The sequence below is a fragment of the Trachemys scripta genome, chromosome 5 (assembly GCF_013100865.1).
Source record: "Trachemys scripta elegans isolate TJP31775 chromosome 5, CAS_Tse_1.0, whole genome shotgun sequence".
Classification (NCBI taxonomy): Eukaryota; Metazoa; Chordata; order Testudines; family Emydidae; genus Trachemys; species Trachemys scripta.
The window spans coordinates 104,826,798-104,842,989 of NC_048302.1; the positions used below are offsets into that span (position 1 = coordinate 104,826,798).

The 16,192-nt window shown below is 38.2% G+C and overlaps 1 protein-coding gene across 7 annotated transcripts in view; it reads right to left on the minus strand.

Annotated features, from left to right (window-relative positions):
• The window catches only part of RBPJ (recombination signal binding protein for immunoglobulin kappa J region), an 83,546-nt gene that overhangs the window by 20,963 nt on the left and 46,391 nt on the right, over positions 1-16,192 (minus strand). For all 7 annotated transcript variants that reach the window (XM_034771479.1, XM_034771478.1, XM_034771483.1 and 4 more), the window contains 2 exons: positions 13,785-13,823; positions 8,049-8,144 (listed from right to left, as the gene is read on the minus strand). In XM_034771479.1, coding sequence (XP_034627370.1) covers positions 8,049-8,144; positions 13,785-13,823 — 135 coding nt within the window. The remainder of the gene's footprint in view (positions 1-8,048; positions 8,145-13,784; positions 13,824-16,192) is intronic.

Here is a 16,192-nt window from a genome sequence, read left to right on the forward strand (position 1 = left end):
TCATTTAAATAAATACAAATAATAGGCTACCCCAGTGAGCCCTCAAATTGTAATGACTTAAAAGAGTACTACTTTCTAAATTATATACAGAAACAGGGCGAAAGCATCTTTAACTCAATTCAAGCTTTGAAAATATGTTACAATGTCATGCACTGCATTAAGTATATCTATATTATTTTCAGTCTTTACAACTGAGCAAATGCTGGTGTTTACATATTTCCAAATGCAAGTACTTCCAGTTACGTCGTACAGAAAAGCCTTTGCCAAAGGACACTAGGAGGCGATAAAGTCCACCAGAAAACAAGTTATAACCCATTTTAAGAACAAACTGGCTGCAGCAATTCAACTTTCTTTTAAACTAAAACTTACGATAAGGGCATCAAAAATACTGAATTATATTGTAAATCAAAATCATATACAGATTCTTGGCTTACTAAGTTTTAAAAAACTGATTTCAAACTGTCAAATCAAAGAGAGAGAGACAAGGTGGGTGAAGTAATATCTTTTACTGGACCAACTTCTGTTGGTGAAAGAGAGAAGCTTTTGAGCTTTACAGAGCTATTCTCAGGTCTGAGCTCTGTGGAGCTCAAAAGTGTGTGTCTTCCACAAAAAGAAGTTGGTCCAATAAACGGCAATACCGATTACCTGACCCCACCTTGTCTCTCTCATTTTGTGGGACCATCAAGGCTACAACACTGCAAACAAGTAAAAGAGAAATAATCATAATTATTAGACCTGCTTGACTGGTTCCCTTATTGGTCTAGACTTAAGAGTTAGCCTCTACCTCCAGATGGAGGCAAGTATTGGTTTTTCAATTTCTAACTCTATACAGACAATCCCATGATCTCCTGTAAAGAAGAGTTCAACTATATTGCGTAAAATACAGTAGAACCTCAGAGTTATGAACACCTCGGGAATAGAGGTTGTTCGTAACTCTGAACAAAATGTTATGGTTGTTCTTTCAAAAGTTAACATTGACTTAATACAGCTTTGAAACTTTACTATGTAGAAGAAAAATGCTGCTTTCCCTCTATTTTTTTAGTAGTTTACGTTTAACACAGCACTGTACTGTATTTGGGGTTGTTGGCTTTTTTTGGTCTCTGCTGTTGCCTGATTGCATACTTCCGGTTCCAAATGAGGTGTGTGGTTGACTGGTCCATTTGTAACTCTGGTGTTTGTAACTCTGAGGTTCTATTGTATGTACAGTAAAGTGCGCATGTACACCACTGATGCAGTTATTTCTCATTTAACATGGGACAAAAGAAGCCCCAGTCTTTGATTAGTTTAAAATAACTTGGAGAAAAAGCATTTGGAAGAAATGGGTTAAAGTAATAAATGAGAATTTCTAAGTTTTGGTGATGGGCTGATTTTCAGCTACATATGAAAAGAGAAAAAAAATTCCTTCGACTATTTTTAGTTTTCAACAATTTCCAGAGTTCACAATTAGAAATAGAGTGGGACTAGATGCTATGGAACAAAGAAAACTGCTTTCCCATTCATCTTCAATTTATAGCGTTTTCTAACTTCTAGTCCTCTATATTAACCACAAGGCCATAAGCTTCTAATTGGGTGGGAGGTGGAAGTTCCCAAAGAAGTAATCTGACCAACAAAAAAACCAAAATGATGAAAAAAAAAACAAAAAAAAAAAAAAACAATGGCCCCTGATCCCCCAAACCTTTGCTAGAACCCCGACTATAAGAGGTACTAGTGAAAAGGCATACAGGAGTCCCTTTATCCATTTGATACATAAGGTATTCCGTTGTTAATTTTTTTCCGCTATGCCATGAGCAGAAGATTGGTACCTTCTTTTTCAAGTAAGGGATGGAGAAATTTACCTCCAACGTTCCTCTGTGAAGTAGGTATGCCACTACTTGCTCCAGAGACCACTTGTGAAGATCTGTCATGGATCAGCTCTTTCTGTTAGTTCTTCTTCCCTGCTAAATATATGGCGATCAGAAGTGTCTTCTGGGAAAGCTCATTCCCATATTTGCCAAGCTTTGCAACGTAAGATGCAAAATTTGGTCCCTTCCTGCTTCTTGATGTACAAGCACAGTGACCCTATTGTATGTGTGAAGCAGGGCCACCTTTTGGCATATCAGGTCTCTGAAGGTACTTGTATTTAGAACCACTCAGCTGCTGTACATAAAATGTTCTGTTGTTGCTCCTATAGAAAGACTAAATTCCTTGAGTGGGTGAGGTGGGGGCACCTTCTCTGTATGTACCTCATGTCATGTTGGACGAATCTGTGGTCACTACAATTTGAATGGCTGGAGTTTGAACTAAATAATTCAAGTTCAACTTTGGACTGGCACTTAGACAGAAAAGCCCAGAGGTTGTCCATCATCCAGAAGAAATTCAAGTCCCCCTATAGTGCTTGCTTCCACTGTGATCTCAAGGTCCACTGAGTTGGTCTCATGAGAAGAAAAGCCATGGTACTCCTAATTCAGTTGAGGCCATCAAAACTCAAATGTATTCATAGTATGGCCTATGCTATCATCCATCTGATCTGACAAATCCTCTCCATCAGATTGGTCATGTGTTGAATCCTGTTCTGCAGCAGAAAGACCAAGCAGATCCATGCCTAGCAGAACTCGCATACAACTCCAAATGTCTGCTGTGGAAAAGTAGAGACTTCGAATCTTACTGACTCCAAAACCCTTGTGATGACATGGAAAAGTGAACAGACTGCTTTTTGACTCCCTCCATAGCGGTGTCCTTGACCAGCCAATTCCCCAAGTAAGAGTACATGTGCACTCCTAGCCCCTGTAGGTATGGCACCACTAAGGCCAATGAATTTGGGAAAACATGGTGCTTCAGTGGTGAAACTATCCTAACTAAGCTTACCAGGGAAAAATGGGTTTGTGCCAACGCTACTGAGTCCTGGCACTCAGCACTCTTGTTCAACTCTGGCTTCTGCTTCAAGGATTTACCTTTTGAAACACTCTGGCCTAGCCCTGTGCTGGTCTCAAAGAAGTCTTCATAGGTTCCCTTGATGTGGGTTTGGAGAAATACACCACCGTTCGAGGTGACATTTGCGTGACAATATTTCTCCTTGTACCTGGTGGTCGACTTGGAGACAGTCAAGGCAGAAGATATGTTTGTCAATTACCCACATTGTTCTGAGCATGAAACCACTCAGCAGTCTTCTTTCCTTCTTAGGGGCTGAAGAAACTGACAACATCCACTGAAGAATACAATGCAACAAGAAAAAAAACAAACATGAAAAATAATTAGGCGCCAGAGTGCTAAAAATAGGCATCGGAGCCACGTGGCAAGCCTTGAACAAGGCAAAGCACTCAATGACAAAACAATTTTAGCAATAACAACCAGGACTTAGTAGGCACATAGTAGAGCATACTCAACAATACATTGCAGAGAAAAGTCTGAGCAATAACTGTGAAGTGCAGCTTCTGCAAAGAGTTCTTTCACTAACAGCTGTCAAGAAATTGCTAACTAGAACATTTCAAAGATACTGAACAAACTCACATAGTAGTATGTGACCACTAGTAGGGGGGCTGGCTCATAGTCCCATTAGTAAGCATCTTTTGAGACCGAAAAAACTTCAATAGCTTGGGGAGCTGTGCGTGTCTCATGCCAGGAAGCTGAGAACCAGGAGTGAAAATCCTGGTGGATAGTATCTTTACAGAAATATAACTAGCACAAATCTAATCTACAATTAAAGTACCCAGAAGGAACCCAGACAACTATGCTGAATGCAACATCTGAGAATGTAAACAATAACTAATGTACACATGCCACTGCCAAATGGTTCACCTGCAAATTTCTTCTGTTAAATTTCTATCACCCTTGCCATTCCAAAGGCTATTATTACTAAATATGGTCTCATCTTAGAAGAGCAACAGACCTGTCTATTATTATTTCTATTACATCAACATGTAGGAACCCCAAAGATCAGTGTACAGACAAGTAACAAAGACATTGCCAGGTACTTGGGGACTAAGCCTCTTCCTAAGATTTTTAAACAAAACCACACTACACAACATTTGCACATCATATGGTTCCTTTCCACCAAGAATGTCATACTATTGATTAAGCCTCATCAAAACACCTGCAAGGTAATTATTACCCTCATTTACAGATGGATAAACTGCACACAGAAAGGTTAAATTTTTTTTCCCCCAAGGCCTCATAGCAAACCAAGAGACAACTGGGAACGGAAATGAGGAGTTTCTGTAGCCTCTAGATTACACAGTCTCTATGATTGGAAACTGGAATTACAAAAGAAGCCCCAATTTCTGAAAATTTAGAAGCCTGTCAAGTAAAGATGGATTATTCTCTACACATCTAAAGTGAGCCAAGATACTTCCTTATCACACTAAAGTCCAGGACAAAAAAAAACATGGAGAGATCCTTCCATGAAGTTTAAAATACAATGTAACCATAGGCACAATCAGTAATGGTTCAATTAAAAACCTCTCTCTTTGGAAATGCAAGAAAAAAATGGATAAAACTAATGTCCCATGAACTTGGTTAATCATTATAATAAAATAGCCTTAAAAACTTTGTTAACTTTGCTTAGCCCAGCAATAAGAAAGGAATAAGGCATGTCTCACTATGAGTAAAGTAAAATGAATTTGAAAATCAAGGACCTAAATCTGCACTCATTTGCACAAAGTATGTGGGGCAGAAGGGAATCCAAAGATTTAACTAAAACTGGCACTTCTGAGCCTTCTGTTGATACCAGCAATTTAGTTAATAAATAATAATCATAATAGTTATTATTTGTGACGCCAGAAGTTTGGAAGTCTAGTGTAATACTGTAATGCATCTTCTGCGCTGGTTTAAATACCGGTTTGAGAAGGAGAATAAAAATTAGATTGGAATATTTAGAACTATACATTTTGTTTAAATATTAAACAATTTTTCTTGTAATAACTAAATCAGTATTAAATCAGTTTGGAAATGATGCTATAATCTTATACTAAACTCCCAGCCACTGTCACCCTTGACCTCTCTCTTCCTGAAACTCTGAACGACTAAAAAGAAATCTGTAATCATTTAGTAAGTCTATCACTAGGACAAGAATTCAAAGTAACTGGTGTGAAGAAAAACTCCAACTATACTCAACAGAGGATGGACCTACCTCCACAATGTCTAGGAGGAACATGCTATGCAAAAATGTGGAGGAACATGCTATGCAAAAACATATGTATCTATTTTAATCAATATCTGATTACAGTTCAGTTTCTGAGCCACTAATGGTGGCCATGACATCCCTGAAAAGTGATGTAAAATTTTTGGTACCAGATGATGAGGACCCAGTAAAAAACACCCCAAAACAGTGCCCCCTCAGAAGAGCTCTGGTGTTTTAACATTTGGCATTTTGTATTTATGCAGTATTAATGTCATTCTGATTGCATCTTGTGATTACTAGTTGGCATAAGGACAGCATTCTCAGGAGTTGGGAAAGCATACTTGTATGCATGCCATAGTGGTTTTACTAACATTAGTAATATATACTCATGAAAATCAGCAAGCCACATCAAGAATGCCTGAAGCTCTACTCTGTATTTTATCCAAGGAATTGTTTAGGGAAATATTACCTTTCAAAGGCACATGGGAATATTTGGAAATTACTAGGAACAAAGAGCCACCTTGAAAGTATCACCTCACATTTCTCAGGGTCATTTTGGGGAGGAAGGGGGGGGACTTCACACATTTTCCTAACACAAATGATGAGTTTTAATCTTCAAATAAAATGAGCCCCCCCCCCCCCTTCCTTTACTGCAATCCAAACAGGAAAAGAGTAAATCTATCCCTAAAAGGATTGGATGGTGGACGACTCCTACTCCTGAAGTACTTTGGGCCCAAGAGAAGGAACAGATTTCTGTCTGACAGAGGAAAGCTCTTTAGAAATGTGTTTTCCTACCGATGGAGGCATACAAAGGGGTTAAATTAATTCAGTACGCTGTACTCCTTAACCACGTTATTTTTTAATAGGATGTGATCTGGGAAGTTAACCATGTGTTCCTGCTGTTCAGTCATGATGAATCTTGATGGCTGTAAAATCCTCCTTTGTGAAGCAGCAGGTACTGCTTACTGCTACTCTGCCTTGAATTGTAACCCCCTTGCTATGTGTCTAAAAATGTTGCAGTCGGCAACAGAGGGCTGCATAGTTGCATCATATACACACAGTGCACTTGTTCACTTGTGTCCTTTTGTCCCCCTCATTGAGTTTCCTATTTGATTCTCAATAAGAAATGCAAGGCTCTAAACAGATCTAAAAAATCCTTAACAATTCAATGGAACTTCTGAACCTGGAAACTGCCCAGAAGAGAAGCTTAGCAAAGACTGCAAGCTGTGCAGGTCTTCTCAGGAGAGTGGAAATGCACTGATGTACCAGTAACTAGGCACAGAAGTGTGAAGAACAGCCAACAGTGGCCTTTTCATGAACAACAGAGGCCCAACGATAGGAAATAAATCCATTTGTATTAGTGGATTACATCTCAGAACTCTGCAGGCAATTTTCTGGTGGACTCTGATTTTGAATAATTTTTGTACATTGAGATGTTTAATATCTCAAACCTCAGGAAATTTTACAAGCAATATGATACAACAGGATGTGGACCGAGGTAGAGAAAGAAATATTAAGCATCAAAGGTAACAATACATGCAGAACCTGTGGCTGTTTTGTGGCTACTGCATATAGATAACATCTGTGTCTGAAACCTCATCTGCTCTAGTCCAATATTTTTAGCTCAACAATTTAACTTTTGAAATTTGTTATGTACATCTTACAGTAACAGTCGTGCATTATAAGATAATTAGAAATCTAGACATAAGAGAGCTTTTTCTGATTGGTGCTGCAAGTCAGAATTTAAGTGCACCAGCAGAACAGTGCGGAAGAGGCTACACACAACTTATTCATAAAACATATTCACTAACAAGCCTTCCCAAAATGCTTCTTCTGCAGTCTCGTGCCTTAAAAACTACCTGAAGCGTACTACAATTGCCTGGAAATGCAGTGATCAGATATGTTGTTGATAGCTGCAGTATAAAAATCTATACAAATAGGATCAAATAGATAGCATCTTACTACTTATATATTGACCTATCTTTGGCAAGAAGTTATTATAACAAGACATACTTTATACTAATTTTAATGATACATCTTGATACGTCTTATTGCAATTACAGGCCTGATTCAGGACAGCACATGCTTAAGTGCTGTCCTGAATTGGGGCCATGTATATCTTTATTTAAAATTACTGAAAGAAAAGAGCTAACCTTCCCACCACCACCACTTCCTCCAAACAAAATACTTTAAACAGACACTTTACCATGGAAAAATAATTTATACTAATAGGAAAGTCTTACTAAGACTTTCTCCCATTTTTCTACGGCTAATTTTCACTATAATCTCAATTGCTGATCCCCTTAAAAGTGACCAAAAGAGGGTTTGTGTCACTTTTTATTTCGGTAAAGGTTCTCATTCTACTTGGTTGCTTTTTTTTAAATTAAACATTGAAATATTGTCTACCTGAGAATGCTCCACAAGTAACTGGAGAACTAGTTAACTCAGCTGGCATGAAGAGACACAGAAGCAGCTGCAGCAGATACAACAACGTTATTGGGGTGAGGAGGAGAAGTGATGCCCAGGCTAAGGATATCCCTCTCCCCACAGAAATCAAACTGTGCAGGGGAGAACACCCACAAAGGACATGAGGATCTATAGAACCTCACTGCTCTCCCAACCATGTGAGCTAGATAAAAGAAAGAAATCCCAGGGTGAAGTGAACCTGGGGACTGAAACTACCAGCAGAATCAGACGCAAACATCTATGTACTAAAAGCAGCAGTTTTCCAACATTCACTATACAAACACCTGTCTTGATGTTGGCAATACACTTGATATATTTCATTAATACATTTATTTAGAGTCAGATTACGGTGTTTTTAATTTAAGGCAATTTTGTTAGGTACTATGCTAAAATTAACGACACGCCAGATGATGATATTTTTTTCCCTCGATTGGGGAGGGGGGGGAGAAGGAGGGAGGGAAGAAAGAGAGAGAGAGAGAGACCTTACCTTTTTTCATTTCCATAGGACTTCTGTGCAACTTTTGCATGGAGAATTAGTACTGTTTGATCACCCCGCTCCTTTAGATAATTCCGCATAGCTTCCCTAAAAATTAAATGTAAAGAGAAAATAAGTTTTGAAAGTTTTTTTTAAGCTTTGTAGTTATAATAATTCAAATAGAACTTTAAGAAAAAAATACAGCTGATGTGAAAAGACGATAAAATAGGGGGATATGCAGCACATTAACAATATAGAGTTGGGTTTAAACGAGATGTTTTAAAAGATAATTTTGGGGGCAAAAAAACAGTATTCAATTTGCACCTCAGAACTGTAAGTTATACTATCATCACAAAGTTTTCCACCACAGGGAAACTTTGGGGTGCTGTAGAAGGACAGTATTTATTTCAATACATTCATTCACACCAGGAGGGATGTTTTGAGGTCTTGTTGTTACTATTTACAATATCTTGCTACCCATATTTGTTCAAACACATTTAGTTAATTCAAGGTCTCCTTCCTTAGTTTTATCTGAGTTTTCCACACTGATGTGCTTACATGACATACATGGTCCATGTTGGTTTTCTAACATTCAACCATACAATGACAACAGAAGCCAGACAGAAGCTGTTTTGCTTAAAAACAAAGACAACCATCTCTTGAGTTGAACAGGTAGAGGATGACATTTTACTGGTTTTCTGCATATTACACCAGCCCTCCATAAATTACTAAAACCAATTCAAGGTCCCCTGGTCCTTACTTTCAAAGCCCATAACTAGGTAAGTACAAATACTGAAAACTACCTACTGAAAATGACAGAAGTAGAGCTAAAACTCTATGGAAAGGTTTTCAGGACATTTTTGGTGAAGGCCATCCACCTAAAGGCAGACACCCAGGAGATCAAACTCAACCAACATTTGGATAGTTCTTTAATGGCACCAAGACATTTGTTGACCCAGAACTTTACTCAACTAAGGAAACAATATTCCTCATTGACAAGATCTGTTTCCAATAAATAGAAAGACCCCTCAGATAAAGAGAGCCTATGGACTACAAACTCACCCAAGAGAGTGGGGGACAGAACATAATCCAACTGTGATGACATTTCAGTTTAAATTCTTGTACTTGGCACATAGATATCATGGTAACTGTGCACCAGAAATATGTATATAAATAGATGATACACCAATACAGAAATATGGGCCAAATTACAATTTTAAATGTGCATTACCTTGATCTCGCTAAATCTGGCTAATAATCAGTAACACTAATACTATGCTGCATATAGGCATAAAGTATAAACAATAAGGCATAAAGTATAGACAATAAAAAACTGTTTCTCTCAAGTATATTTACATATACTATCTGAGACTGTTTATATAGGTATTCAGATGTTCAGTACTTTATAACTACCAAACCAAAGATTAATATTTTCTCAATGAATTATATTTATGTATTTCAGTACGACACAAAATTCTCCATTTTAGCTTCATTTAACTTAGTCAAACATATGTTCAAGTTGCAGAGTGCATTATGTAATGCCCATGAATATCTACAGTACTCATGTTAAACAATTTCTCAAAGAGACTGTTACAAATATAGTAAAGAATGTCCATGTGCTGTCAATTCTAGTGTATATTAAGCATTGTGTCAGGATCAAATTATCTCTGCCTCTTTCTTCTGCTCTAAAGGCTGTATTCATAAAATCACAGTTGCCACATAGACCTAACCTCCTAAGAATAGAAAGACTATCCTTCTTTCTCTACGGCTTATCAAGAAAATGTTCAATAGGAACAAGAATACCTACCTTTTACATAGCCATTTTGATCAGTAGATCTCAAAGCACTTTAAGGAGGTAAGCACCATTACCCATCACAACTATATATTACATTTTATATATAACTGCAAAAGCAAGTAGCACAATAGAATAGAAGTTGCTGAGAGATATTTTTATTCCTTCAAAGAACTAAAGCAATGAAGAGGAAAAGAATGTTTCAGAATTGCTGAAGAACATGTATCTGAAAAAAAAAGTTATTCTCCAACTGGAGATGGCAAGCAGGTGCAACAGGGTTTCTACAGGTATGTTAGCAACAAGAAGAAGGTCAGTGAAAGTGTGGGCCACTTACAGAATGGGGGAGGCAACCTCGTGACAGAGGATGTGGAAAAAGCTAATGTACTCAATGCTTTTTTTGCCTGTCTTCACAAACAAGATCAGCTCCCAGACTGCTGCACTGGACAGCACAGCATAGCGAGGAAGTGACCAGCCCTCTGTGGAGAAAGAAGTGGTTCAAGACTATTTAGAAAAGCTGGACGAGCACAAGTCCATGGGGATGGATAAGCTGCATCCGAGGGTGCTAAAGGAGTTGGCGGATGTGATTGCAGAGCCATTGGCCATTATCTTTGAAAACTCATGGCGATCGGGGAGGTCCCGGATGACTGGAAAAAGGCTAATGTAGTGACCATCTTTAAAAAAGGGAAGAAGGAGGATCCAGGGAACTACAGGCCAGTCAGCCTCACCTCAGTCCCTGGAAAAATCATGAAACAGGTCCTCAAGGAATCACTTAGAGGAGAGGAATGTGATCAAGAACAGTCAGCATGGATTCACCAAAGACAAGTCATGCCTTACTAACCTAATTGCCTTCTATGAGGAGATAACTGGCTCTGTGGATGAGGGGAAAGCAGTGGACGTGTTATTCCTTGACTTTAGCAAAGCTTTTGACACGGTCTCCCACAGTATTCTTGCCAGCAAATTAAAGAAGTATGGGCTGGATGAATGGATTATAAGGTGGATAGAAAGATGGCTAGATCATCGGGCTCAACGGGTAGTGATCAATGGCTCCATGTCTAGTTGGCAGCCGGTATCAAGCAGAGTGCCCCAAGGGTCAGTCCTGGGGCCGCTTTTGTTCAATATCTTCATTAGTGATCTGGAGGATGGCGTGGACTGCACCCTCAGCAAGTTTGCAGATGACACTAAACTGGGAGGAGCGGTAGATACGCTGGAGGGTAGGGATAGGATACCTAGACAAACTAGAGAATTGGGCCAACAGAAATCCGATGAGGTTCAACAAGGACAAGTGCAGAGTCCTGCACAGACTAAGGACCGAGTGGCTAGGCAGCAATTCTGCAGAAAAGGACCTAGGGGTTACAGTGGACGAGAAACTGGATGAGAGTCGACAGTGTGCCCTTGTTGCCAAGAAGGCTAATGGCATTTTGGGCTGTATAAGTAGGAGCATTGCCAGAAGATAGAGGGATGTGATCATTCCCCTCTATTCAGCATTGGCGAGGCCTCATCTGGAGTACTGTGTCCAGTTTTGGGCCCCACGCTACAAGAAGGATGTGGAAAAATTGGAAAGAGTCCAGTGGAGGGCAACAAAAATGATTAGGGGGCTCGAGCACATGACTTATGAGGCGAGGCTGAGGGAACTGGGATTATTTAGTCTGCAGAAGAGAAGAATGAGGGGGGATTTGATAGCTGCTTTCAACTACCTGAAAGGGGGTTCCAAAGAGGATGGAACTGTTCTCAGTGGTACCAGATGACAGAACAAGGAGTAATGGTCTCAAGTCTCAAGGAGTAATGGTCTCAGTGGGGGAGGTTTAGATTGGGTATTAAGAAAAACTTTTTCACTAGGAGGGTGGTGAAGCACTGGAATGGGTTACCTAGGGAAGTGGTGGAGTCTCCTTCCTTGGAGGTTTTTAAGGCCCGGCTTGACAGAGCCCCCTGGCTGGGATGATTTAGTTGGGGATTGGTCCTGCTTTGAGCAGGGGGTTGGACTAGAAGACCTCCTGAGGTCCCTTTCAACCCTGATATTCTATTAGTCATATAGGACTTTTCATATATAGAAAATAATTTAGTTAAAAGAGCATTTGAGTTTTAACATAATGGTATATTCTTCAGACTATCTGAATGGATCATATTCTTACTTACATAATCTATTATGTATTCAGTATAGGATTGCTAATTCAAAGGGAAAAGAGATATAAGAAAGGACTCCAATTCACCAGTTTCACCCTCTTTGCCCTCCTATGCTCACAAGAAATCTATCTTCTGGGATACATCTACAAGATCCTAAAAGATGTTCTCTACTCAATTCTTTAAGCATGGATTCTCAATATAGAGGTCAAGACCACGAGAGGCATTGGGAAGTCTTGGTAGGTAGGGGATAGGGGAGGGCATTGGTTTGTCTAGATTTTATGGGATGGAAGTTCTTAAACATTTTACTACATTTTCAGAACATGAGGTCTTGGTATGTAAAAAATAATTAGAACCACCCACTCTCACACATGGGAAATGGTTCCCAGGATCCCTGTCAATATCCCAGGAGGAAGATACTTTACTAACCAAAGAGCTGAACCCTGTGCATGAAACCTAGATTCATCAAAGTTAAGCATACAATAATACAGTTTATGCCCTGGTATACTACAGGATGTTCATTCAATTTTCTATTTTTAATTAATCTCAGGAAGGTGGATTCTACCAATAACTTCAGAAGCAGAAAATTCCAAAAGTGATTAACTTCCAAGAGGGGAAAATACTTCATGATTTTAAACCTAACCTTTTAAAAAAAAAATCCACAAATAGGTATAGATAATAATTGTACAAGTCATATGGGAAAATGGAAAATTACTTGTTGAGCTTATTTAAAACTATTGTGGGATAAACTCTGGTCTGAGTTATAAGTACTCACAGCCTAAATATGAAGCAAGTTGATCACAAAGCTAGAGTATATCTGAAAATGCATTCCTGCTGAAAGGTACCCCAAACCTGACATGACATAAAACATGTTTCTTCTTGTTTTGCATAAAGCATCCTGCTCCCTCACGTAAAAGGAAGTAGGCCAGGGTAACAGTGGGTGTGTTATGCCCCCAAATACTATTGTTCACACACAGCGCTATTAAAAAAGTGCAGTTTTTGTGCACATCAGGCAAACACAGTAGCCATCAATTAAGTAAACATTTGCCTACAGTTGCCACACACAGTATCCATTACTACAGTTTTCCCCTCTCCACAGAATCAGTATTTATAGTAACTGTGTGGTAACAATTGGCAAATGGTGACTATTTTATGGATTCTACAGTAAGTTATTCCAAAACGGAACAGGAATAACTCAGATATAATATTTTACAGCCCTTCTCACAGCCTTTCATGAACAGCTTCCCTTGAGAATGTGGTACTATTCACAAAACTTTTAGGTTAAGATCGATCCCTGACAGCATTCTTGATTGTGATATACATTGCAGCGCAAAGGCCCTCAAATACAATATTTAAATTCTGCCAGTAAAAGAGCTTTGGCATTTGACGTGATTTCATTAGTCACACTTATCAATGAATACAGAATATAGGGATAGAATATATATACTTGTCAATGAGGAGACGTTTGAAGTCATCTCTGGAAACTTAGACCTGAGCAGATTAATACCTACTACAATGCTCTACAAATAATAAACATTTGACTACATAAAAGCCAAGCGATTTCTGCAAAGAATTTTGAATTTCAGATTAAACAGAGAAATGAAATGAAAGCTCAATTTCAGAGTATTATTTCTGGTTGATAAAGTGTTTGTTAAAGCTTTCCATTTTTGGGAAAAGATTTTAAACCAACATTTCGAAATGTACTATGACTCTCTGCCAAATGATTATCCTTCAGCACTGAAATTAAAGGCTGACAAGCTACAATTTGTTATTTATCTTTGAAATTTTTTAAAGGAAAAAATAAGTTTAGATAAAATGATAAACTATTCTATGCTTACCTGGTAAGACGTTTAGGTTGAGGTCGCTCACCAAATTTCCTGTAAACAAACAAGAAACCAGTAATTTAAAACAAACATTCTGTGATAGATTTTTACACTTAAATATTAGAATTTGCTGTATCTTATTTCCTTGATTATTTTTCTTTATTTTTTTATGCTGACATAATAAAGCATGTGTGTATATTTTACACACACACACACACACACACACACACACACAGTACAAGTACTGATAACTCATTTATGATTCAGAATGTTTTCAATTTAGTACACCTCTACCCCGATATAACGCTGTCCTCGGGAGTCAAAAAATCTTACTGTGTTATAGGTGAAACTGCGTTATATCGAACTTGCTTTGATCCGCTAGAGCGTGCAGCCCCGCCCCACCACCCCATAGCGCTGCTTTACCGCGTTATATCCAAATTCGTGTTATATCGGGTCGCGTTATATCAGGGTAGAGGTGTATGTTCCATTTCTATTTTTTTAAAAGCAAACCACTCCTTTACAGAGTTTTTCTGAAATACTAAAGACATTTCTTACTCAAATAAATCAGAAAAATTACATATGTTATTCAAATTTTAACTAAAATGAAAAAAAGCCCTTCACTGTGAAATTGTTCTTCATGTACCAAAAGGCCTGGCAAATGAAATCATTCATTATTGTCCAGTTAGGGGGGAAAATGTAGTACAATTCTTACTAATGTCTTTGTTTACTATGCCTTCTGCAAAGGTCACATTTGCCTCATTTTTCTGAAGTTTACTTTAAAAGTCCAAGTTTCTTAACTACATCAAAAATCAGAGATTATCTGCTATTACCAGCTACTAGAAGTGCCAGTAAGAACTGTTACCATCAACACAATGACAACAACATTACTAATATTGTGACCATCAGTTGTCTGATTCTGAGTTGGCAAATACATTGCACTATAAATACTGCACCTTAGAATCACTTTTCTAAGAAACTGGGGGTTTTCCCCCCTCAGTAACTTCTTACAGTAGGCTTGACGAAGATTATTATATACAATGGTCTCGAGACTCAAGGAAAATTAGGTTCTCAGCTGAACACGTAGGTAGAGAGAGGGTGATTCAAAAACATCTAATAATCCATTAGCATTGTGAGGTAATACTACCTCACCACAAACTTTAAGCTAAATCTTCCTAAAAATGTTAAAGTATGTAAGAAGATGCGCACATGCAGTTGTATAGAAACATCCTCTTCAGTAATACAAAGCAAACCAAAAAGATTAAGTCAGAATCGTCAAGAAGATTTGAGAAACGGAAGGCGAGGATATTGCTCCTCTGCCTCACAACACGTCTGTTCCTATGTTCAATCTCTTAAAGGAAGTACAATCACAAGCTAAAATGAGAACAAGAAACATGTAGCAGCTAGCTCAACACCCTTCTACCTAAAAATAAATTATATGAGACAGGGAAGTCAGCCATGCAATGAATACGCAGCCATTAGTGGAAAATACACTTCAGAATGGCAATGTTCTTGGTACGGTATATCAAACAGATATATCTTTCCCTTTATGCTTCATGAACAATGAAAAATCCATCTATAATAGCGCTGTACAATATTTGAGGCTCCCTACTGCAATAAGGAGCATGAGACCTAAAATTACATGACAAGAGATCCCCTAATTTATGGAGCAGATCTGCACTGAACTTTGTAGCAAAGCAAATACAACTGATTATACAATTATTCAATACACTTAAATTTTATTTAAGTAATTCCAGAAATGCACCACAAAGTGAAAATATACAATTAATGCATATAATTTAATTTGCATTGTAACAGAGGAATACCATCCTGCTTAGTAGACCACCAAAAGAGAAAAACTATAGGGGACAGGCAGCAGCATTGACTTAAGGTGATTAAATCAATTTAAAAACACACCTGAAATATTAAACCACTTCAACTTTCTGTGTAGATCAGACCTTAGTGTTTTGGATGACATGTCTGTTTTAAATGAATCCACAAGCGTGAGTGAAGGATTTTGCATTTAGCTCTGAGCAGATGACAACCATCCACTCTCTGAAAATCAGGTCTCTTTAAAGTATCTCAATTTGGGCACCCCAAAATTGAAGTACCCAACATTACTTGTCATTTTTCTGATTGTTGGCCTAAAACCTAAAAAGTGTGTAAAAATTGATTTTACTTGTCATTATTTATGCTTTGTTTCTTGTTTACCTTCTTCTCAGCTTGAATAATGAATGCAGATTGCTCAATTTCACTTATTTTTATGATCAGTATGTAGCTGCTTTCACTTTATTTCTTATGTGTTAGTGCAATGCTGAACTGTTTGGCCTTTGAATGTTATAAGAACTTATATGCTTCTATCTGGAATGTAAAAGTGTGTGTGTGTGTGTGTGTGTGTGTGTGTGTGTGTGTGTGTGTGTGTGTGT